The 24,246-nt window shown below is 38.6% G+C and overlaps 1 protein-coding gene across 2 annotated transcripts in view; it reads right to left on the bottom strand.

Moving 5' to 3' along the window:
* Positions 1-24,246, bottom strand: part of KCNQ5 (potassium voltage-gated channel subfamily Q member 5) — a 278,254-nt gene that overhangs the window by 35,094 nt on the left and 218,914 nt on the right. For both annotated transcript variants that reach the window (XM_050972702.1, XM_018919196.3), the window contains exons 4-8: positions 15,107-15,282; positions 14,543-14,668; positions 6,954-7,064; positions 4,857-4,952; positions 1,504-1,598 (exon numbers count right to left, since the gene is read on the bottom strand). In XM_050972702.1, coding sequence (XP_050828659.1) covers positions 1,504-1,598; positions 4,857-4,952; positions 6,954-7,064; positions 14,543-14,668; positions 15,107-15,282 — 604 coding nt within the window. The remainder of the gene's footprint in view (positions 1-1,503; positions 1,599-4,856; positions 4,953-6,953; positions 7,065-14,542; positions 14,669-15,106; positions 15,283-24,246) is intronic.

Raw genomic sequence — 24,246 nt, forward strand, 5'->3', positions numbered from 1 at the left:
TACTTGTTATGCAGATAGTAATCACATTACTTAGTTAGAGATGATGTTATATGTATGATAGACATAAATGGATATGTTAATTGGTGCACAACACACACATTACATTGCAACCACAAAAACATTCAAGCAAGACTCATAACTACAATGCTTCTGGAAAAGAAACTTTTCAGGTTTATTAACACATGCATAACATGCTTAGTACATACCACTGCAGACTGAGTTGGCAAAGCACTTAGGCAAAATGCATTGCTGACACATATATAACAGAAAGCTGTAGTTTCTTATTAGATAAGTTATTTCTGGTAAATAAAAAGGTTCAATTTTAGCACAGCAATATGCTTATTTTAAATAAGAAGTAGATGCACTTTTGAGGGAGAGTCATGTTTTAGAATAATTTATGTGGGATACAGCTTCATTATTTATGTAATTTTCTACCCATCCATTTATACTAATGTTGCTTTCAGCCTGTTTGTATATGTAAAATATCAATACTTCATGTAACTTTTAATCTAAAAGCTCCTTTTAGTGTGGAGCAGTTTGGAATTAGAGTTATGGTAATGGATTACTTACGGCTCTGTTCTTGTCAACTCTTTGAAATTCAAAGATCAGCTTTGGATACCCAGCCAAACTTCTTTTTGGCTGAGCTTTTTGGCACACAATTACCTTTTTACTGTCATGTGGATGTTCATCACCCAGCTTTGAGAGAAACCACTAATTCTCTTGCACTGTCTGCAATTAACAACAGTTAAGATGCTTATCAGAGCTTTCCCATAAGGCTCTTAGCGCTCTCCTTTTTGATCTTTATCAAGTGTTTTTTACTTCCTGATCTGCGCCCTGTATTGAATCAGTCAACTTGCTGCCTTCTGCTAAACCTTTTACTGAATTATTGAAAAGTCTTGGGCTGCCAGTGCTCTGTGAATTCTCACCCAAACTAGGATATCAAATATTTCCTGTCTGCCAATCTGTGGCAGCAGGTCTTTTGAGTCTTCTTCCACTGTCTGCATGTATAACTGCATATATAGTTTGTCCTAAGGAAATACTGAATATATCAGAAGTTATGACAAAAAGGAGCAAAATCCCCAGTGCATTCACCTGCAAAATAGCACAAGGCACTCTTTCTTTGGAAAGGTAGATCAGCAGCTACAGCCTTATACAGAGGCACAGGCACAAACATACCATTGAACCAAGGAACACGCTCTGCACTAAACTTAATATTTTTCTCCTTGAGGATAATTTGGAATGAGGTGAATCATTAACCGTGATGCATGAGTGGGTTGTTGGGAAAATGTTTCTAATGCCTGTGCATTTCTAAGATAAATAGCAATGATTTGTATTTGTTCCTAGGCTCCTACATTATATTGATCTGATTTGTTAGTTGAAATTTTTAATGAGAAGACTTGAGAGGACTTAAGACAACAAACCAAGACGAAACAGACAAATACTAGTTCTCTATAAGCTCGAACACACATCAGAAACAGCACCAGCTGCCATATTTGTACCTACTTTGTAGGGCTGCAGGTATGCAAGGCCTTCAAATGAGGCTTCCAGGTAGCAATGGAAACTGATTTCTCATCAGCAGCATAACTACGCCATACACACTACGTGCAGGATACACGGTAAAAAAAGAAAAAACAAGGCAAGAGGGAGTAGGGGATGAAACAAAAAATTGAAAAGCAGATTAGTAACCGATACAAGTTGTGTCCTTCTCTTATCATTCATAGCACTGATACATGCCTGAGGGGAGGAAGAATACTTTCATAATATCGCCAGGTGGCTGCCGTGTTTGTTCGGCTGGCGTCGGTAGAATAAAACCGCCAGGAAGCCTGGTATGGGGAAACAATAGAAAAGCACAAAGGAACCAAGAAAATGAAGTGACCATGCCACCGAACCAAGAAAATGAAGTGACCATGCCAGCGCACTGACTGCGGAGGGAGGGGATTTTACTCAGAGCAGAATGTGCTCGGTTAGGCTGATTCAGGAAATGCCAGTACAAACCTACCAAAACTTTTGTGAATCCCAGTACACCTTATGCAGTAAGATAAGACTTACTGGCTTTGTGAAAGCACCAGAAGATATTCAGCACATAAAGGTGCTCAGAAAAGCATTGCAGTGGTTTATTTGTGACAGGTCCATAGGGGACACCCACACAAACTTGCAGTCTGACGTAAAGAAAATGTCATAATACATTCTGCAAATCTTAATGAAAACCAGACAAAAGCACTTAGAAGAAAAGAGAAGCATTCTCTGTGGTTTGAAACGCTGAAATTATTCATTTTGTGTTTTTAAACATTTAACAAAAGTGAGTAACCAAAGCATAGCATGGAAAATGTGTCCATTGTTTAGATTTATAATGCATGTAGATAGTAAGATGAGCCTTGGTTCTACAAGCTGAGACATGTTCCCTGATGTCAGCTTAACTATATTAATTTGTACTAGCTGAGCATCTGTGCTTCCTGTATATTGTCAACCATTAAATGTCATCTAGGTATTCTTGTATGGAATCCAATACTCTGTGTTTTCCTACTGTGCATCTCCCAGAAACACATCCAGTCCTCATTAACAGATGGAGAACCTGTTACTCACTTGGAAAATTGCTTCATTGGTTGATCATTCTCGATGTCAAAAATTTCTGCATAATTTTTAATTTGAAACTCTTTGGTTTTGGCTTATAGCCAGAGTTACTTGTTATGTTTCTGTCTACTACATTAAATGGTCCAGTAGGTTCCAAGACTTCCTCTCTGAGCTTCTGTGGTCAAATAATTCTCACACTAAATATTTCTTATGAGCTAAAGAAATTGAGAAAAAATGTATACCAAATATTTCACTTTTCTACAGCTATCTACAGGTAAAGGCTCTATCAGTCTGTCTGTGGCAACAGATGAGTTAGCACAGATTAATTCTACAGTGTAACTGGTTAGAAAATAGACATTACCCTGATAACCTAGAGACAATTAAAAAAACACCTGGGCACTGTTACAGGACCCAATGATATGCAGTTCAGACACATCCTGCACTTATGAACAAGAAATTTTCTCCAGTCCTTGACCCATTTTTCCAGTGTTTTATTTGCTTTCTCTGGTATTTCAATTTCACTTACAAACTGTAGATGTTGAGTTGATGTGTAGCATATTAGTATGAGCATCATCACACACAGTGGTAGGATCAGTCTTCTCCTCATAATGTTTATGGTTCTGTATCTAAGGACTTTAATGAAACCAGGTGTAATAACATACTGGGAAATTGTATGAAGCTCTTGACCCTTCTTTCCCAGTCTTTCTCCTCTGTATTTCTCATGCTTCATCAAATCCTTTCTCTATTCACTAATGCAGGGATAGAGACATCTTATAATTATCTGGATTCAGTTTCTAGATCAAGTTTGTATTTGTTGTATTTAAATATTTGGCAGTGATCCTTTCACACTAAAAGTCACCCAGATAGTCCTTGGTTTTATTCCTCTGTGCCTAGTCTCATATTTCCTATGCTGCCAGGCCTTGTGCCTTCAGAAAATATCTCTACCAGCAATTTTATATTAGTTTCTGGATCACTGAAAGTGTTGAACCTGTAAATGAACATGTGAATGCTGAACAGCCTTCATCATGGGATCCCACAACAAATGTCTTCCTTTCACAATGATTTTACTCACTGAGTCAGTCTCCAAAATCAGGCAGCTAGCTACTCTTAATCTATTTAGCATGCTGTTTTTCTAATATTTTGGTTGAACTGTCATAAAATAATACTAAGAGCTATATCCAAAACCTAAATCTATTATGTGTTTCCTCTGGCAACCAACCTTGGAAGAAGTCGATTACAAACGTAATTTTTTTGTGTTAGAAAATATACCAGTTATTCTAGACTAGATACAAAAGAAGTAGAATTATATTTGTTAATTATTCTAAAAAATAATAAATTTTAAATATTTAGGATTTAATGATAATTGAACAGTAATAACGGAAAACATTTATTAACTTTAGGAATGCTTCAAAGACAGTCTGACATCTATCTGTACATAGCATGGAACACTAGCATATTCATACTCAGCTTCTTTATTTGGATTTACTATTTCAAAAATAAAACCCAGCATATATGGCACACAGAGAATGCTTGGCATCCCAGGAAAATAAACTAAGACTCTAGGAGATTAGTTCCCCCTTCTTTTTTCAGTGCATCAAGTAGAGTAAAGCATGGTGCAAAATGATTCCTTAGAGTAATTTCTCAGTTTTAACTAGGACTGAAAGTTAAGGAAAAAGCCAATGCAAAACATATCATGCCACTTTTTGTTGATTTGCACCATCACATCAGAACAACTTCAGACAATTTCAGACATTTTAAAATTGTTTGTGCCTACATTTCCAGCTTTTGAATTGACTCATAGTGAAAGCAATTCTCTGGGCAGGTCACCTTTCATCTTCACCAAGTATATCACTCACTGTAATACTCTAAACCCTGTAGTAGATGAAAAGTAGCTTAATATAGGCAAGAGCACTGTGCTGTCTGTTGGGTTGTCTAGGGATCAATTCTCTTTTCCCAAATAGCTTTCTGACTTCAGGCATGCATTTGGCATCCGTGCTTCCTTTTCTTTAACATGGATGGAAGAACAAAAACTACATACAGAAATGCTGTGTGTCTTGTTATAGTTTGTCTTGATGATCTTAAAGGTCTTTTCCAACCTAAATGAATCTGTGATTCTGTACAGATTTATGGCAACACACAGCAGTCACTGAACATTTTTATTTCATGAAACTAACCAATCTGTTAAATATTATTTCCACAAAACTTTCCAAATGTAAATAATAAGACTTGTTCCAATATGTACTTTAAATCACCTGTGATTATCTTTTTGGTGATTTCATATTTACCTGAATTAGACTTGCAGCTGGATTCCTTCTTTTCTCAAAGTGTTTCTGACGATGTTGTTCCTGCACTTTCAATGCAAATCCTGAGCCGAGGATGCCCTGCAATATCATTTTATCAATGTGTAGGTAGTCTTTGAACCAATATACATCATCAATTACATAGATTTTGTGAAGAAGTTACACCATATGGTTGCTTCAGATAACACATTTATGACCAGTGTATGACAGAAGAAGACACAGAAGCAGCTCCCCTTTCCCTGGTGAAGCAGGAGATTTCTTACATAACACCTGTGGTGCTACCAATGACCACCCATTGCCTGGTTTTGTGCTAAACTACGTTCCTGCAACTACCAAGGCCATAGAGATGCATACATATTTATAAAACCAAGCAGAAATATTCAGAGGAGCTTGAGTCAGGAATGAGGGAATGACCAGCTGACAAGTATACGTGGACATCAAAGTCCACATCTGCAGCACTTAACAGAACTTTTGATTTTGGAAAAGTTAGAAAATGCATTTCTTCTTGATCTTTCCCATTAAATAATACCCACTGTTCATTCTAGAGGCTATGAAAAAGCTAATTATGAAACTTCTCCTCTTTTAGCCTTTCATCTTTGAGTAAGATAAATTTGATTCTAACTGTATAGACCCAAAAATTAAGGATGTTTTCCTTCTTGACTTGCAAGGAAAGTAATACTTTTGCTGGACACTATAAGGACATCATATACTGTCTCCATTATAAGGAAGAATATTTCCACTTGAAATATTTATTTAGTCAGAATAATTTTAATTATTATAATTAATTTTAATTATAATAATGATACATATATAATTATTTATTTATTTAGTCAGGATAATATTTATTTAGTCAGGATGAAATACTATGAGAAGTGCGAAAGTTTCCCACATACCTCTTCTTTTACAGACAGATTCAGCACTGAAGTATTTATGAGGAAAACTAGTATCTGTACATAGATATGACACGAGGAACAAAAGTTGTGGCATCTCTAATATGTAAGGGTATTCATCTTTTCATTGTAGCGCTGCTAAGACTAGCTTTCTTGTTAGTGGTGACTAGGTGACAAAAGGAATTAATTACAGTAGATGCCAACAAATGTCAAGGATTCACAAACAGGTAATGGGTTATAATTATAATGCATTATAGTATGTCAAAGATACTGAAATACTCTTTGTAGCTAGAGTAAGAAATAAATGCAGTGCACCAGATTATTTAATGCTGTTGACAAATGAAGATGTTTAATCTTGGTTTATCTATATGGTTGAAAACAAATTAAATATTATAACATCCATGTTTTATAGTGATCTACAGATAAAGCATATGAGTATTAAAATATCAAAAGACATTGCACTGGAAACAATACAAAAACTGCAAATGCCACTTCACATTTTATGCTTATTCCAAACTAATCTAAAAAAAATAAAGGACATTGACTCAAAAAACCAAGAATTTATTTCTGAAGCTACACTAAATCTTAGTCATTAGATAATTGCCATTTCCATTAGTCTCTTGAACATTGATAGAAACAACATAGATAAACTGTAATGTTTATTTACAATTATTCACAGAAAATTATAGCTGAATCTTTTGCATTCAACAGCATTAACCATTGGTTGATTTAAGGCCTTCTACTACTCTCTGGTGGTAGGTCATATGGCCATACAAACCATGCTATTAGAAATATCTATTTTTTTTCACTATAATCTAACTTAGAAAAACATATAATGTGCTTTTATTTTTGTTTTGTTTTGAAAAATTTGAAAGAAAAGCAGTAATGTAAGTCACAATTCATAACAAAAGGAAGGATTTGAAGGATTTTCAACCTTACATAATAGTATGTAACCTAATTTAGGGTTATTTCCCAGTTTTGTCCATGCCAGAAAAACTTCCCAAAACTCAAGCAAGGACACCAAATCTTTTCTTTGGATTTTGGATAGCACTTCACTGGTGTTGTTGCAGAGCAACCAGCCTTAAAGAGCTGCTCTTCATGTAGACAGCTTCCCTCAGCTTTTTGTATCATAAGAGTGGCAGGACCTACTGGACTTTCTATTACTTTTTATGGATTTTATAGGCATACTCACAGCAGGTAGTGCAAAGAAAGAAATGCCAAGTAGAGCAAATCCTGCAGAAAGCAACCTTCCAAGCCAAGTAAGAGGAGTTTTGTCCCCATAGCCAATGGTTGTCAATGTGATCTAAAAAGAGATGAATGAACAACGTGGTTTACCAGAAGTCACTGACAGATTAGTTGCAGATTATTTACATTGCATGAAGCAGCATTTCCACTAATTAATCCAAGACATCTGAAACATATAGCTGTTTCTAAAAAAAAGAACATAAATATACTGACACTTTTCTGTGAAAATGTAACACTGTTTATGACTAAATAAAACTGAGATAAATTATAAATGTGAGAAAAACACCTAAATAAACAATAAGTTTAAAAATAATGAAAAATTACCTTGATCTCAAATTTGAGGCAAATGGTAGGAAATTATATAAGTTGGGAAGAAAAAAAGTGTTCTTTTCCATAGATGTGAAGGTGTTTCACCTGTTTTCTGCAGGAAAATATAACTATATGTATTTGTCTAACTAAACTATTTTGAAGGAATATTTTAGGGGAACTGAAGATCCTATCTGAAACATTTAAGTATCAAGATTTAGTCTAAGCCTATCCTTAGAACAACAATAGTGCTATCAAACTCAATATATTGAGCTGGTCAAGCAAATCCAGAGAGGGGCAACAAGGCTGGGGAAGGGTCTGGAGCACAAGTCCTGTGAGAAGCAGCAAAGGGAGCTGGGGTTCTTCAACCTGGAGAAAAGGAGGAGGCTCAGGGGAGCTCTTACTGCTCTTCTACAATTGCCTGAAAGGAGGTGTAGCCTCTTCTCCCAGGTAACAAGTGACACAGGAGGAAATGGCCTCAAGTTGTACCAGAGGGGGCTTATATTGGATATTAGGAACAATTTCTTCACTGAAAGGGTGGTCAGGCACTGGAACAGCCTGCCCAGGGAAGTGGTGGAGTCACCATCCCTGGAAGCATTCTAAAGGCATGTGGATGTGACACTTGGGAGATGTGGTTTAGTGGTGAAAATGGTGTTGCTGGATTAATTGTTGGACTTCATGATCTTTAGAAGTCTTTTCCAACCTAAATGACCCTCTGATTCTATGGTTTGAGAAAAAGTGTATTTTCACCTTACAAGGAAAACTAAGAGTTGAGTCACTCCTTTAATAAGGTGTTTCCCTCCATATCAAAACTTTTATATTTCTCTATATAAACAAATATAAATTACACGGAGATAATACTGGAAAAATATAGGAGGGAAGAAGTTGGTGCTTGCAGATGATATGAAGTCAAAGGAATTGCAAGAAGCAGCTGCACTTTCTGCAAACCCATCAGTACAATTTGAAGTGAATTATCTTCTGAAACACAAAAAACATCAATGAAAAGTTGGGAGGGACTTTAAGTAAAGTTTGTGGTCCTTTCCCCTTCCTCCTGGCAGGCTCAGATACACCTATGTCACTCCTGACATGAAGGTCCAAAGGCTCCTATGCAGCAGCAGAGGTACCTCGGGCTGTTGGACTGTGTAAGCTCAGACCTACCTGTGGACAGGTCAAAGAGAAAGGGGAGGCAAGTTTTAGTGCAGCTGGGAGGGCTCTTTGGGCACTGGCCATGAGCAACGTGGCCACTGAGATAATGGTGCATGGTTGGGGCTCATTGAGTGCATCCTGAAGGCAAAAGATGAGTCTGAGGGCTTTCCCTGACCCAAAGAATTGCCCTCCAGGCTACTTGCAGCCCAGGAAGCACACCAATCCCACGCCTGGGGGCTGGACTGGCAGTAGAGTTGTGTCTGTGCTTTCACAGAGCTGAGACCCACGCAGCTCCGGCGTGGGCAGCTGGAGGATTCCCGAGGGCCGGCCGGGAGGCTGCGGGGCGCGTGCTCCGGCAGCGGCACACGATGTTAAAGGACAAAGATAGACAGCAGCAGGCTGGGTGCCAAGCACTCCGGGGCCTGTTATTAGGGAGAACATGCGCATGGAGAATTATTTTACATCGTGTACCAAATGTGGGCAAGTTCAGGCTTAGCAAATATTCTGGCAGCAACAGATTCTTCAGGAAATTGCCTTCTAGAGACATTATTTTGCTTCCAGCTTCCTCAAAGTTCGTTCCTAGGCAAGACGGCCAAAACAATTCTATTTAATGTCAGGGTCACCACGGGACAAAAGAAGGAAAGTCTTTTGGAAGTAATTAGATTTCAACTATTTAGGACGCTGTAGATAGTCAACAGTGCTTTTAATTGCTCCCATTGTTGGGAACAAGCTGCGGGTGTAATTTACCCTGAGAAAGCCACAGGGACTAAGAGAGAGAGATGAATTCAGGCTGCAGCTGAAATTTCAAGTCTCAAGTTTTGTAACACTAGCCTGGTCACAGACACACCACCTTGCCTGCCTATCAGGTCTCACTCTTCCTTGCTCCTCTTCACTTCCCTGCCCCATCTTCTCTTCTGAGCCTTTTCTGGACTCTGGCAAGCCAGTGCCACCCAGGAAGGATCAGAAAATTATCCACATTTCTGCGTGATTTGTTTCTGCTGCTTTGGTCCGTTGTGTCAGCTCACAGACGTGCCTGACAAGCTCCAGAGCCTGCACAAGGCAGCAAGAGACTGAGATGGAGTAAGAAGGAGGAGAGAACATGAGACTGAAACTCTCTTTTTTCTGGCAGAGATGAGCTGGTGCAGCCATGGTCTTGGCCTGGTAGAGGGGATTGATTTGTTTGTTGAAGAAGATAATCACAGCTCTTCACATCAGAGGGCAACTGCAGAACAGTTTGAGGCTATTAAGAGCCCAGGAGGAATGAAACACTTGAACAAATGAATCCCTGAATAAAAGTTCCTCAAAATTTGTTTCCAGGCCAGTTATTGAAAAGCACTTTGGAGCTCTGGAATGAGCCCGCTTTCTTGGCTTCCCTCCAGCTCCCTATCTCTGCCAGTCTCTGGAAAGTACAGAGATATCTCCTGTCTGGGCTGATGAGAGGGAAACAGAACCAAGCGTCATCTGCATATTAATGATATTGCCACCGAGCTGTATTCCAAAGAAGTCAGAGATAAACTTGAACCTTTGGGACCTGACATCTGAGAGCAATCCAAAACCAGTCACACAGTGTATCTCTGGAATTTCTCCAAAGAAAATAACAAGACCCTATTAAGCCTTTCCCTCAATTCTTCTAGGTACTAAGGACTTAATGGTATCAGTCTGTGATTAAGAACATCAGTGGCTTCTTTCTCACTTTGAGTTTTTTATCTCAGGATGGTCTTTACAGGAGTGTACAGGTGTCAGCACCATGCTGTGCTGTCTTACTCAACACTGAGAAAAGGGGTTCAATCTTCATTTTATACTACTCTCACCACACAACTAAGAAAATGTTTTCTGGACAACTTCAGAGTTGATTTTGGGAATAATCCACTGCATCTTTGTAAGTGCTGCTAGTGAATGACTAAACCACTGGCCAGGCCTTGACTGGCATAACCCTGAGATTAAATTAACTGAGCAGGGTGTAGAAAACCATTGGATGTGAAAACATGACAATATAAGGAATTTCCAGAATCACTGATAATTATACGAGAAGCAGTTACAGCTGGCATTGTGTGAGTAGGAGAGAAGAGGCCAAAGTTCAAAGGCAACTCATTCTATCCTAAAATGTAGGACTTGGGCTTGTTTGAAATAAAAAAAGTCTAGTACCACCAGAGCTGTACTAGGGTATCTGAACAGGGACACCCCCAGGAGAGGCAGCAGGCTGTCCAGCAGATCTCTGATGGTGCTGCATGCCTGTGTCTAAGCAGCTGAATCACACTCCTGCATGGCTAAATCAGCTACCCGAGTCCTGTCTTCTACACCACATGCAAACCACTCCAATTTGGTCACTTCTGTAAACTGGGGATCTGGACAGACTAGCCAAAGTAGGGAGTCTCATCTGGCCCGGCTCAAAACTCACAACGATGATAAAACATCTGTTATCTCATTGCTGGAGCTAAAAAATACGCTAATACAAATGAGGTAATGTAATAATGAATGTGATGATATAACTTAGATGACTTCAGTTAGATGAGATAGGACTCAGGAGGCCATCCTCTACTCTAATATTTCTTTCTGATGTCATTTTATGTTCTCCTAGCAGTACTTACCTTTTGAATTGTTACCTGACATCACTTAACTGAAAAAATTACAGTTTGCTTATGCTATCACTACATAAAATGGGAAAAATTTCATAAATGTTAACTTATTTGAGCTAGTCATGGTGCCAATGTAATTAATTGTAATATGTTTTGTTCACTAGCAGGTCACTGTGGAGTGCCAGAGCCATTCTGTATTCAACTGTAACTATTGGGTACTACTAGAAAATTGAGACTTTTAAAGAGAAATTCTGTCAAATGTGTAAGAGGGACAGAAACTTCAGCTGCATTACATCTGCAGCTAAAGCTAATTAATGTACAAACTAAATGTCACTGTAAGTATCCACAGTTCTAGCTAACATCAGTATATCTCAGAAAACCATGTATGGTTTGGTTTTGAAGCAGTGACATTTTTTTAATTGACCTTTTGTTCCCATATGGTTTTATTATTTTCTTCTGTTAAATGAATTTATCTTCCCTAGCAAAGCAAATTCTGAATTGAGCTCTCCATATAACACTCACCGTTGTGTGCTGCTCTGTTAGGCAACACTGTGGAGACCCCAACCACAAAAATATTCACAGTAATAATATTAACATGATGATTCAATAGCAGGTTGCACAGTACAGCATGAAATTGCAAATACAGTGGAGTATTCATATGTAAATTTGGATGCCATATCCTGCCTTTCATTTCTGTATATCAATATGGGCTTCAGAAATGGAATCAGTGAAATAACCATAGCAGTGTATGGTCCTCAAGTAATCTGAATTAATGAATGGGTTAATTGCAGCATGTTAGTGCTCCTGTAAGGAGAAGCATATTTGCCTCTAAAATATTGAAATTCAGGGTAACTATTTGTGCCTGACTTTGATGCAGCCTTTTCTTTCTTGTACCTCTGCCATGACAAAGTTCAGTCCAGAGTTTGGTACATAATCTCTGGTTCAAGTCAGAGCAACTTTTGCAAATAAACAAATCAGTGAGACTAAGCATTGATTTCCCCTAAAATGCCATACAGTCTGTCCTTTTCAAAAATCTGCATGTGGGTTACTCTGGCAGTAAAAACAACCATGACTAAGAAGCACATTATGCATTTCCCACATACTGTTTTACATATTTTAAAAAAAATTACTATTATTACAATGGCAAAGACATCAGGTAAGGGGAAGATGGATTTCTAGTAACTTTATTATTCTAGTAACTTTAACACTTGCTTAAGTGCATTAAAAACTTAAATGTATTAATGTCATACACTGGGGAAAGAAGAAAATACATAGAAATATACAATATATCTCATTTTCAGGCTTTTAAATAAACTTTGTTGTTTTTCCTGCTGAAGTCTAGGCAAGATTCCTGATTTTCTCAGTTGCACTACTTATATAACCTCTGAGTCATGCACTTTCACTTCATAGTGTACAAAATATTTTAAGCACCACTTTGTACAATGATTTTTTCCTAGCAGGGTTTTTCCTTAAAAAATTGCAGTCAGCAGGTAGTGGAGAAGCAAATTCTAAAATAAAGGTCTTGTTCCTGCTGCTAGAGGTGCTCAAGGAGAAGGATCTGGATCTAACAGGAGCCTCAGTCAGATGCCAGAGTGGAGCTCTGAGGTTGCTGGGACTTTCTCATTCCTTGTGCATCCATTTCCCCATTCCAGCTGGCAGGTGGGTACAATCCTCTGCTCAGCCCCTCTCCCTGCCTGTGCAGGGCCAAGGCACACAGGGCCTTGCAGAGAGGTAGAGGCTGTGTTCTGGGAAATCAAATGTCTGGAAGGATCCATTCCCAAGGACATGCACAGCCACAGGAGGGTCTCTTGCAGGAGCACATCCCCACTGCCACCCTAGAGGGGCAATGGTGTTTTCAGGCTGCCAGAGCTGGGGTACCCATCAGTGAGGACATCAGCATCCAATGCCAGATGCTTCACAACCTTATCAATACAGGAAGGTTAGAAAGCTTTAAGGCAAACTCAGAACTCAGCTTTTGAAGAAATGGGAAACAAAATAAACTACAGTGATGCAACTGAATGCAAAACCTTGTCTCATGACTTTAGCCAATATGAATTTTACATTTGTTTGTACTACAGGATAAAATGTATATTTTATCAGTGATCTGCCTTGATTGCTCTAAAGCAACAAGTTTCATCAAAATATATTTCTGAATGTTTGTAAATGTACACACAATATTTAGTAGGTGTGGCTTTTCCAAGCTCCCAGTTTTGTGCAGTGATAGCATAGAAATATAGTATCTAGGGAAGACATGCAACAAATGACTAGCCCTCAGATGAACAAATTTCAAATACACTATCTACCCCTAATAATAGTGAGTGAGCATGACCTTAGCTCAAAATGCAGACAAAACTTCTTACAAATATTTTCAATAATTTAAGACATTCAGGGAAGGGCTTTTGCACAGTCTCTGTGTGCATGCTCTGAGTCTGCAGATCCTACTAAATCTAGATGAAGTCCTGTCAGCAAAAGGTCTGAGGTGAGAAAGCTTCATTTTTGTATCCCTCTGATAAGGAAAGGTGGCAGAGGCTGGCTCAGGTCTCACACTTATTCCAAGGAAACTAATAAGTGCTCTATGTTATTGTCAGCATTAATGATCTCCCAGGTTTCATTTCACTACCCAGACACTGCCAGAGCACACTGTGTGTGCATCAGAAGGAAAAGAAAAGCAGTGTTATACTGCCTGATAATAACTGCCTTAGGCTTTGTTGGGGAAGATTTCTTAAGATGCCTAAGTAACTCACATGGTGGAGAAGTCTGGATCACTACAGGACATTTTTAAGCAAAAAACCCCTACACATTATGCCATTAAAAAAAAAAAAAAATTCAAAACTTCAAACTTAGGCCTTTTTTTGTTCATTGAAAGCCTAGTTTCTTGAACCATATTCATATAATGCTCCTTCAGAAAAGCAGTCAGGCATGTACTTAGATCCCATAGATTTCAACAAAGTAAAACCAATTGATTTGATAGTTAATCATGATCTCAAGTATACCTGTAAAAAATAACACTGCTGAACCAGAATTGACTTATTCTTGGTCTTTGTCCTCAAGGTACAGAGGAAGAAGAAACAACATTGTTTAAAGGGCACTGATGATACTCTCGTGCCAAAGCTGATGTAAGATTTTTCCCCTCTTTTTTCCTGACACTTTTTCCTCTTCCTGCACTGCCACTTAGAGCCCTCTGGTTTGTATCAAAACAGCTCTTTGTGGGGCCATATTACAAACTATATTACTGAAAGGCTAAGGGTTAAAAAGTACAATGCTTTCTTGTCTTGAAGGTTTAGTGGTCTGGTTTGCAGCAGAAACACATAAACAGCTGTTCTGCAGGATGGACTGAAATAATTTGTCAATGTGCAAATGAATAGCTGAAGGAAGAAGCTTCTCAGACCATTTTTTGTCAGTGAAAACAATTCACTGAACAGCACTCTAAGTTAAAATCCTCAGTAGGTGAAATTCAAAGCACTTTAGCATACTGGTTAGAGAGTCCATGTTATTTTTCTGTACTTACTGTGCCCCACCAGAGAGCATCTGCATATGTGGAGAATTCAGTATTTGCATCTTTTTCCACCAAATAAACCAGGAAAGATGAAAAGATGAGTACTAAAAATCCTATGTACCAGGCTGTGATTAATTCCTAGATAAAAAAAGAAAAGAGATCAATTCCCCTTTTATGGACTGAATAGAATGACATTTCAAGAAGACATCATGAAAATATCTATATAAATGCCTTTTTGGCATCTGTGCAGTTATGAGTCAAGTGCTTCCCTATGGATGCAAATTTTCTCTGAAAGTGAACAAGATCTACTCCTAAGGTTTGATGCTTCAGCAATGTCCCCAGCATATAACAAATAACAGCTGCCCATCAAGGAAAACATTTTCAAGATCTCTAAAAGCTGTTAGCATTAAACATGGCCTGGTGTATCTGTGTTAGTTCATATTACAGTTGATGTTACTTCAGAAAATTCTGGGTATTCTCCTCAAAACTGATAAATGCTTATTTCTTTGGTCTCTTGTTGAATCACATCAAGAGAAGACATCAACCAGACAAAAATTAGGATCTGGGATTACATACCTTGCTATGTGCATAAACTACAGAACCTAACAATTTCCAAGTGCCTCCTCTTCGGTCCATGCGCACCATACGAAGGATCTGTAGGAAACGAAGACTTCTCAGTGCTGATGTTGCAAAAATGTTACCTTGAGTTTTTGCAGAAACAACTGCTATTGAAGCGATGAGAACAATGATGTCTGAAAGAAATACATTACAGAAAGCATTAATGTCCAAGTGTCAGTAAAAAGTACACACATTTACATGAGCTGAATGAGAAGGACAAAAGAGATATAGTGGGTGGGAATCCAAAACACAGAGATTCCTGTTTGAAATAGGGAGGTGGATCAGAGCTGGTGTCAAAAACTACCTCAGGAGTCTCCAGGGTGAAAAGTGAGGGTGACAATTTTCAAAGCATATGGATAAAAGGAGCAGTCTTGAAGAAACCTCATGTAGGAGGTTTGAAACCTGATGTAGCAAGCTGTACAAATCAGTAGATGGATTAGAACTTTTCCCCTTTATCTATCTTTCCATAACAAATTTTCTGTACAAAGGAAAAAAGAAAACTAAGGTAAGAAAAAAAATGGGGCAGGCCCAGAGGTGAGAGTCTGGTAGAATTGGACTTACGAGTGCAGTACTAATTTCCTATGAGAACAGACACTGTGTGTTTGAGGAATGTAGTTTCTAGACACAACTGCCCTGCTGTACCATTTCCTGGAAGGGAGGAAATACAGCACTGGATACTCAGAAGCATTCCTTTAGCTGGAAGCCTGGAAAGTTAGTTGAAGCTCAGCAAGTGTTAGGATTTATTTCTTCAGGTCACAGATTCAAACAGTGAGTGACTTTGGTGTGCATGAACTAATCAGCCAGCTGTCCTTAGAGCCAGAACAGCATTTAAGGGGAGAGGAGGAGAAGCAGCAGAGTGATGGCACAGGGATGCTGTGAGAAGGCATAATGTCCTTTTACAAGGATTGGGATAGACATGCTGTTATGCGTGGAGTAGAAAAGCACAGAACAAGCTCTGTTCTTCCTCACCTCATGATTAATTCCCCAGCAAACTTTAAAAGCTTAAAGAGCCTTTCTAAGAAATACCCGATTTTAATCTTAGGGTTTTGTGGTGTTTGTATGTTTCTATGCAAGGATAATCTAAAATCCATGCTTGTTGGTGAATAATTGAAAGCAGGTGCTTGTTGATATCACTTTTACTTCTTTTGTGTTGGGTAGAAACACATATCTTGTCCCTAGCATAGCTCCTACAAGAATGACCCAGAAAGTGACTCAATACAATTCCAAGGGTACAGACAATCTGTTTCTGTGGTTTAAGGATTGTCCTGATAAATTGTGGAACTTTTGACGCAAGAGGATAGAAATCTACGTAGGTTTAAAACCAGCTGGATGATCTTAGGGGAGAAGATTTAATCCTGGGCTAATTAATACCAAAAGCCCACTTCTGGCTCAGGATGTCTTCAAGTAGCAGATGTTGGGGGCTGAGAAACTCTTGTAGAGAAATATCACTGTGTGTTTGCCCTGCTTGTGCAATCCTCCCCAGCTCTTCACTGTTGGCTGATGTCATTCTTTGACATCCCATGTTGGCCTAGGCTGACCTTCTGCCTGTTTTATGCTCTGACATTTGAAAATGTCTTTTGCTACTACACAGGTGGATCATAGGTGACTCCTACATAATTGGGTACCAAAAATGCTGGATTTGCTTCTGAATCCAGCAAGTTCAGAGATGAAGAGGCAGAAGTGGACATGGCATCTTTGCACAGTACAAATCTCAAGCTCGCAACAATCAGATGCAGGAGGTCTGGGTGAGAATTGAGAAACAGGAAAACTGACTAGGAAAAGTTAAGGACATCACAAATTTTAACGGAGATCAGAAAAATAGATGGACTTGGATTGAGCTCCACATGAAGATATTTAAATTTAGGTGTCTTCATGTGAAGCAGGTGTCTAAACTCCCCAAGGAGCACAAGGTAATCACGTCAGCTGAGAGAGGTGCAGCTAATCCTCAGGAAGGCTTCTGCTGGCTGCTCAGCTGCCTCCCTCTTTGGGCTTGGCACAAGGAAGGCTTAATTCAGCTGCCCAAATTTATTTGTCCAGTGCCATTTGAGATCCCTTAAGGTATCTGAGATATCCCCTAGATCTGGCAGCTATGCTCTTGGACCTGGAAAAGCTGTACTCTTCAGGAGAAGTGACTGGGGAGCAGGGAATATCATGTAACAGGGGACAGGCACCTCTGTACTCTGCTGAACTAAACCCTAGATCCTGACTGACTATATTGCCAGCATAGACACGTAGCACACATGCATCCACCTAAAGCAAACTTCTTTCTATATTTAGTTGTGCTTATTTGGGTCCAAGAATAACACAGAAGGTGCTGGAATGTCTTGAGCAATATGGGCTGTGCTGAAAAAGCAGTGTCCCTGGTGACTGACACAGTGCAGGGTGATCTTGACTTGTCTCCGAGTAGCAATGGAACAGACATTTTTATTTAGTGGTGACTGGCTAGCAGCAAGTTAGAGATCATTAGAAGAGCAGTGTATGCCCCTAAAAATCATTCTTATAATTTAGAAAATATTTAAAAATATTCCCAAAATATTGGGAATTATGCAGAAATTATTAAAATGCAGAAATTATTAAAATACTTACTGGGCTTTTTGGTCACCCTCCATCACTTCTAATAGGACAATGTTTTAAAAAATTCAGTGACTTGCTCCTGCCCTTATTCCTACTTATTTCAGAGTTCTGACAGTTTTTTTTTCTTTTTTTTTTCTTTTTTTTTTATAACACAGAGTTTTGTGAAGGCCCCTCACTGCAAAAAATTAAAATTAATTCAGTCTTGCCAGAAGAGCACAACCTCTGCCCTGCACTGCTGGGAGCCCTCTGCCCCACTGAGGGTCTCTGGTCCCCTGTGAACATGAGAGATGAAGAAGCCAACAGTAGCACAGTTGTCTTTTCCATTTTTAAAAGCATTGGTCCAAAGGAGTTATCTACTTGCACATGCTCTTCTGTCTGGAGGGCAGGGATGAGGTTCTCCCTAAAGGGAAAAAAATGGAGGAAAAAGGGGAGCAGAAAATGCACTGGAACCTGTTTGCAAAACAGCTGAAGGGAAGAGAATCCTCCTAGGCTGGTGGTGTTTTTTTCACACTTTGCTCTCTTATCTTCTTCACTCTTCACATCCTCAACTCCCACCAAAACTCTGTCCCTAACTCTTCAGCTGGAAATAGGGAAGGTAAGAATGTGTCCATTGCCCTTCCTGGATGTGCTTCTCTAGCAGGTAGGGAAGGTAGGCAGGCACATTATTTCAGTGTAGTTTAACTTGTTAGGAACATGTGCAAGAGAAATCAAAATAAACCCTTCTTAGAATGAAATCAGAGTCCTAAGAAAAGTTTGCAATGGTTGAAAGTCACTTCTGAGTATGTTAAAACTGCTTGATTTTCTTATCTAAACATACCCTGGAAAAAGTGAAAAGTTAAATATATTATGATTTTTCTCTGTGCCATACTTTTATACAATATGCTTCAGGTGGCATTTTCCCTCTTTTAAACCAATAATGTGATTGAGAGAATAATAATGGTAGAAAAGGAGGCATCATAAATCATCACAAGGGATTTTTTTACTTTTAATGACTTCTCCAATGCAACTTTGAGCTTCTTGGATGTTGTGAGTTTTTACAGCATTCATAGGTATCATGGGAATGAGCCCAGCTAAAGGGGGGAGACACAAAAGCTGTACTTGGATATTGCCCCAACACCTTGATGCACCATCAGGACAATCTCTAAAGTTACAGAAAGAATGTCAGGATGATTTTTTACAAGAACATGTAATGACAAGGGGGAATGAAAGAGGGTTGGGAATGGATGCTCCTTTCCCAGATGTGTTCAAGGCCAGGCTGGATGGAGCTTTGAGGAGCCTGTCCAGTGGAAGGTGTCCCTGCCCATGGCAGGGGGCTGGAACTAAATTTTGCTTCTCTCAACCCAAACTATTCTGTGATTCTATGATTATTGGGAAACATAATCAATGACAATCTCTCATCTGCTCAAAGCTCATGCACATGCTTATACTAATACATAAACCTGCATCATCTTTTTCTTTTTCATATTCTTCAAAGGAAGAATATGTTTATAGGAGCTTTGCCTGCTGCCTGCATTTAGTGCTAATATGTTGCAACATCCTTTCCTCTAAATATGAATGATGCTTTGAGACAATACAGGTTAAATGAATCTTGTTATTTTTTTCTTTTATTTTATCTGAATAGAAAAATGAGTAATAGTTAATCATTTTTGGATCATCACTAGGTCATCAAAATAGTATTTTCTATAAGTTCACAGAAAATGATCAGAGTTTATACATTATTATTAAGAATAGGCAGGAAATGTCAACGGCTGTCAATTACCGTGTCTGCACCAGCTACAGATCAGTAAAGAGAGGCAACAAACTAGGATAAAAGTAGAGCATATCTGCCCCCAAAACTGCAGAATTAAGCAGAAAATCTCAAGAGGTTGTTTTATCTACCCTGCAGCAGTATTAACTCACAAAGGAAATTAAGTGGGCAATTGTATCACCAACTCTAAGCTACCCTTAGGCTGTCCTTCAAAGGTCTAATTTTGAGCTAGAGTTATTATCCATGACCCAGAGAAAAGGCACAGCTTGTAGTGGTCATTTCTGAATAGTTCTCAGGACAGTTCATTATCCTCAGTTTCAAAGTTACTTTTTTAAAAAACCCCAGCACTATGATTCTGTGGTGCTACAGAGACACTGGGCTCCACTAAGGGCACGAGACAGCTTTGACACCAGCTCCCTCTGCTTACCATGGCACAGGTCATGCACACCTATGGCAGCACAGAGAGCAATTATTCTCACTGGCTGAGGAGTTTAAATAGGTTTTAATTGAGATTTGCAGCAATCAGTACATAGTAACACTTAGCAGCTTTCCATTCTGAGTCACTAAGAGGTGGTAGTGGTGGTAGGGAGGAATGACCTGCATTTTGGTTTTTCTAATATCTCTTTGGATATCAGTCCTTCCAGTCCTTATTGCTATTCTCAGAACTCTCTTCAATTTGCCTTCAATAATCTCTACAGCTGGCTGGCCGGCCATGACCAAAGGGTATCATCTAATCACTGTAGAAATGTACTTTGAAGTTTAACCAGACACTAAAGCACAAAGTTAACACAACATATATTCCAGACCACTGTACTTGAGCATATCACACTACAGAAATATGATAAAAAAGGATATATTCAATGGGCTTTATCCTAAACTGATCTAAATTGGCAATTTAAAGCAGTTTAAGATAAAGCCTGATGACTGAAACAGGACTTTGGCCATACATCAGTACCTGAAAACAAATTTGCACTTTTTCAGATTCCTCAGAGAAAAGATCTTTTTACACAAACTCTCAAATTGGAGCAGAGGCCTTTTTGCAGAGCCTAGTAACATATTGGGCATTGGTGTACTTCATGCTTCTGTGGGCTAGTAAAAAAAGAAAACACCAAAAACAAGAAGAAGAAAAGAAAAATACATTCATAGAGTTTAAGGCTCTGAATACCCTAATAGAGCAGTATACAGTGAGGGACAGAATTGGATCACTATTTCTTGAGCACTTGTTCAGAATGGTCAGAGGGCAGAGAAGGTTATTAACTGGCTGGAAAACTGCTGTTATCTTGAAAAAAGGGATTAACTACTTTCCTCTACCAGTTCAGGAGGGCAAAGAATACAAAGCATGAATAGAATATGCTGCAATAGTTATATTAAAAAGAGGTAAATGTAATGTTTTTGCCAGGTGGTAGTAATTTTACCATGTAAATATTTCCTTACTATAAAATCAGTTGGATATTTCACATAATTGTGACAGAAAAATTCGGTCAAATATGGGCTAAACTTACAGTGACCTTGCATAAGTATATATCCCAGAAACAAATAATTTTCAGTATATTTACCTGAAATTATATCTCTTAACAGAGAGATGAATGATATCACCATATTTAGAAAGATGATGTGTGTTATCATGTTTAGTAATCTCATTGGAAGAAGCAGAACTATTTATCAGCAAAGTAAAAGTCAGTATTTGCATGATTGCCAGAATCTGAAAACTGGCTGTTTAGAGACTACTCTGGAGACATGCAGACTTTTGAGGTCACCTGAATTCACCTTCAAATGATATTCTCAAGCATTATTTTCTTACCGTAACCAACCCCCCCCCCGCCTCCAAAAAGCAATTTAATAGCACTCATTGAATGATATCACCTGAAGATCTCTAACGTAATTTGGGAGAGGCAGGAAGTTGAGCTCTGTACCTCCCACAAGAAGCTGAGCAGACTAACACCTACAAGGTCTAAATTTTACAGAGAAAACAAGACTGACAAGGTCTAAATTTTACAGAGAAAACAAGCCCGACCACCACCAGCAATAATAAACCCCCCCCAAAGCAATATGAGATAATCTGGGTTGTGCATATTCTAAAAATAATGATGCTCAGGATCTTGGGTCCTGGCAAAGTTTGCTTTCAGCTCTGTCTGAATATAGCTTTTCTTTCTGGTCAGGGATCAGATCTCTGCTCAGATGCCAGACAGGTTACGATTAATCGTCACCTACTAGTAAAAGTAATTGGCAGGATATCTTCAGGAAATTCTTGGGATGGATGATGCTGTTTGATTTTTGCAGATGTTGTTGTCACTCCAGCCAAAAGGTCTTTGTGTTTTCAAATACGTAACACCATCTGGATGGAAATCATCTTAATTATCATTGCAGGCAAAACAAGTTGGTGATTTTGCTTCCTTTTTTAATCTTTTTGCAAGATGCAAAACAACATGGTATTTTTAGAAGTAGGAAAGTGAGCTGGTATTGCATATCAAGATAATTCACAGAGATAAACACAGATGAGTGTGAAAATTGACTTTTATTGCTGTTGAAAAACAGGAAGATAGTAATGAACTGTAGTGGCACATACAAGAGAAAGAAGTTCTAAAAAAATATGTAATACTGCCTAGGCACTGAAGAGGAATTTAAAAAAATCCAGAGGTTAATACTTCTCTACCAATTTTTTTTCTAACAGTGGAAAATGGCTACATTAGTCACTGCCTTCCATTTTAAGGAGTCCACAAAAACTGATCTGTGCATAGAAACTTGGATTTTTCTTATCATCAGCTAAGCAATACCCCAGTGAAGAAATTAAATAGATGAATCACCTTGGACCCTTCTTTCCCTTTATCATTTTTATTTGCAATATATTGGAATCATCTGAATAAGCAAACTATTTTAATGTGAAATGAGAGTAACCTCCTGGAAATACAGACAACCTCTTTCTGGAATAATAAATGGGTTTTTTTTATATACTAAAGGGGGTCTACTTGGAAAAACAGCTCATCAATATGTAAAGATATCTTTTCTGGCAAGGAGAGAACTGGAAACAAGTCAAAGATAATTCTTAGGAAAGCAAATCAAATACAACAAAAGTTAACTTGGTACTCCAAACAATTTCTGAACCAGAAAGAAAGGAGTATTTTTAATAAGGTCATACTGCATAGTTTTTAGATGTGAAAACTAAATATTCCCTTTTAAAATAGTGGAATAATGAAGGTAAGATTTTTCTTTTGTCATTTAAAAAAAATTATCATGAAATCCTGATTTCATGCCCAATAATGGATCAACCAATGCTGCTCACTACTGTGTCAGTGTATTAGAAGTATATGTACCTTGCTCCTGTGTGAAAGTAGCATATTGTCAGACCATGATGGCAAATACATCCAAATAATGTCATTTTACATTCTGCTGTAGACAGCCAAAATACTTCTCTACAGCCTGAGAACCACAGTAGCTCAACAAGTGCTGAGTTTTAAACTGTAGCTGTGGTTGCCATATTTTATTTAGTCCAGATAAGAATAACAACATTCATGGGAACATTTCACCTGCCTTTGTACTGTTTGCAATTATTGTTCATGGCCCTGTTGAGTAGAAAATCTTTCTATGGACTGAATAAGTCCTCAGCAGACATTTTCATGCTATTAACAGCTGGCTCAATAAATCTTAAAAATCTAAAGGCCTCCTGCAAGCCAAGATTAAGTTCAATTGCAAGCTTTTTATGGATTTATACTCAATTAACCTTTAATAATTGATCTTTAACATGATTAATATATACCTGCCAGAAGGAATACAGCAGTATTTATTAAATGCAAGTTTTATTTGGCTTTAAGACAGCCTGACAGAAACATTTAAAGCTTTGACCTAGTGTTTGCCAACCTGATTTTTGTTCAGCTAAAGAAACAAACTGCAAGTAACACATGCAGATTCTTCCCATAAATCTTCACTTATTCTGTGCAGAAACAGTTTTGTGCCTTGAAAGCCCTGGAAAACAAGGCTTGTTAGTCACTTTACTACGGCTGTATGTTGCTGGATGACAGTACACCTTAGTGAGAAAGGCTATTGGAGTGGAGAGAAAAACATCTGAAGGTTTCAGGAGGGAAAGGCAACAGGATGCCAGACACAGGCCCCTGGGGAGTAAAGATGCTCATTACATCAGGCTGTAAGCAAACCACAAAGTAATCGTCAAGAAAAAAACAAAATAGCTACAGCATGGCAAGACCTGTGTATGGAGAAAGGGCTGAATAATTTAGGAGTGGTTAGTCAGAAGACAAATATGAGATAGAGGCATGCAAACTAGTGGAAGATAAGAAGGTCTCTTGGATGCCTCCTGTTTACCCTTTCTTGTAAGAGTGAGATCAAAAGACAATTTAAATTTGATTAAAAAATACAAGATTGAATTGTAATTGACTGGTAAAGTTCATTGATCTGAGGTATAGAGGAATAACCAGGGAAAATGAAAGACGAGTTTGGATGTTTTTCCCTGAATTGCTGGAATTAGATTTTTCAGGGGATCCAAATTCTCGTGTGACTCAGCCACCGATTACTCCATGTGTGATTGGCTATTTTGGCTATAGGTATTAGCACCATCATTAGGGGTCTCTGGCACTAGTCAGCAAATGGAAAAACATCAGCCAGGGCTCCTGTGTGATCCAGCCCTGCAGGGAAGCATTGCTGTGTCCATGCTGGATCCTTGCAGCCACGAGGGGAGGAATCTACAGGCAGGAGTGTGCACTTTCATGGCCTTTTCTTCATACTCTAAAACCTTAGGCAGGGGCAGGTAGGCAGAGGGTCTGGAAAT

The sequence above is a fragment of the Serinus canaria genome, chromosome 3, assembly GCF_022539315.1.
Source record: "Serinus canaria isolate serCan28SL12 chromosome 3, serCan2020, whole genome shotgun sequence".
In the NCBI taxonomy this organism is placed as follows: domain Eukaryota; kingdom Metazoa; phylum Chordata; class Aves; order Passeriformes; family Fringillidae; genus Serinus; species Serinus canaria.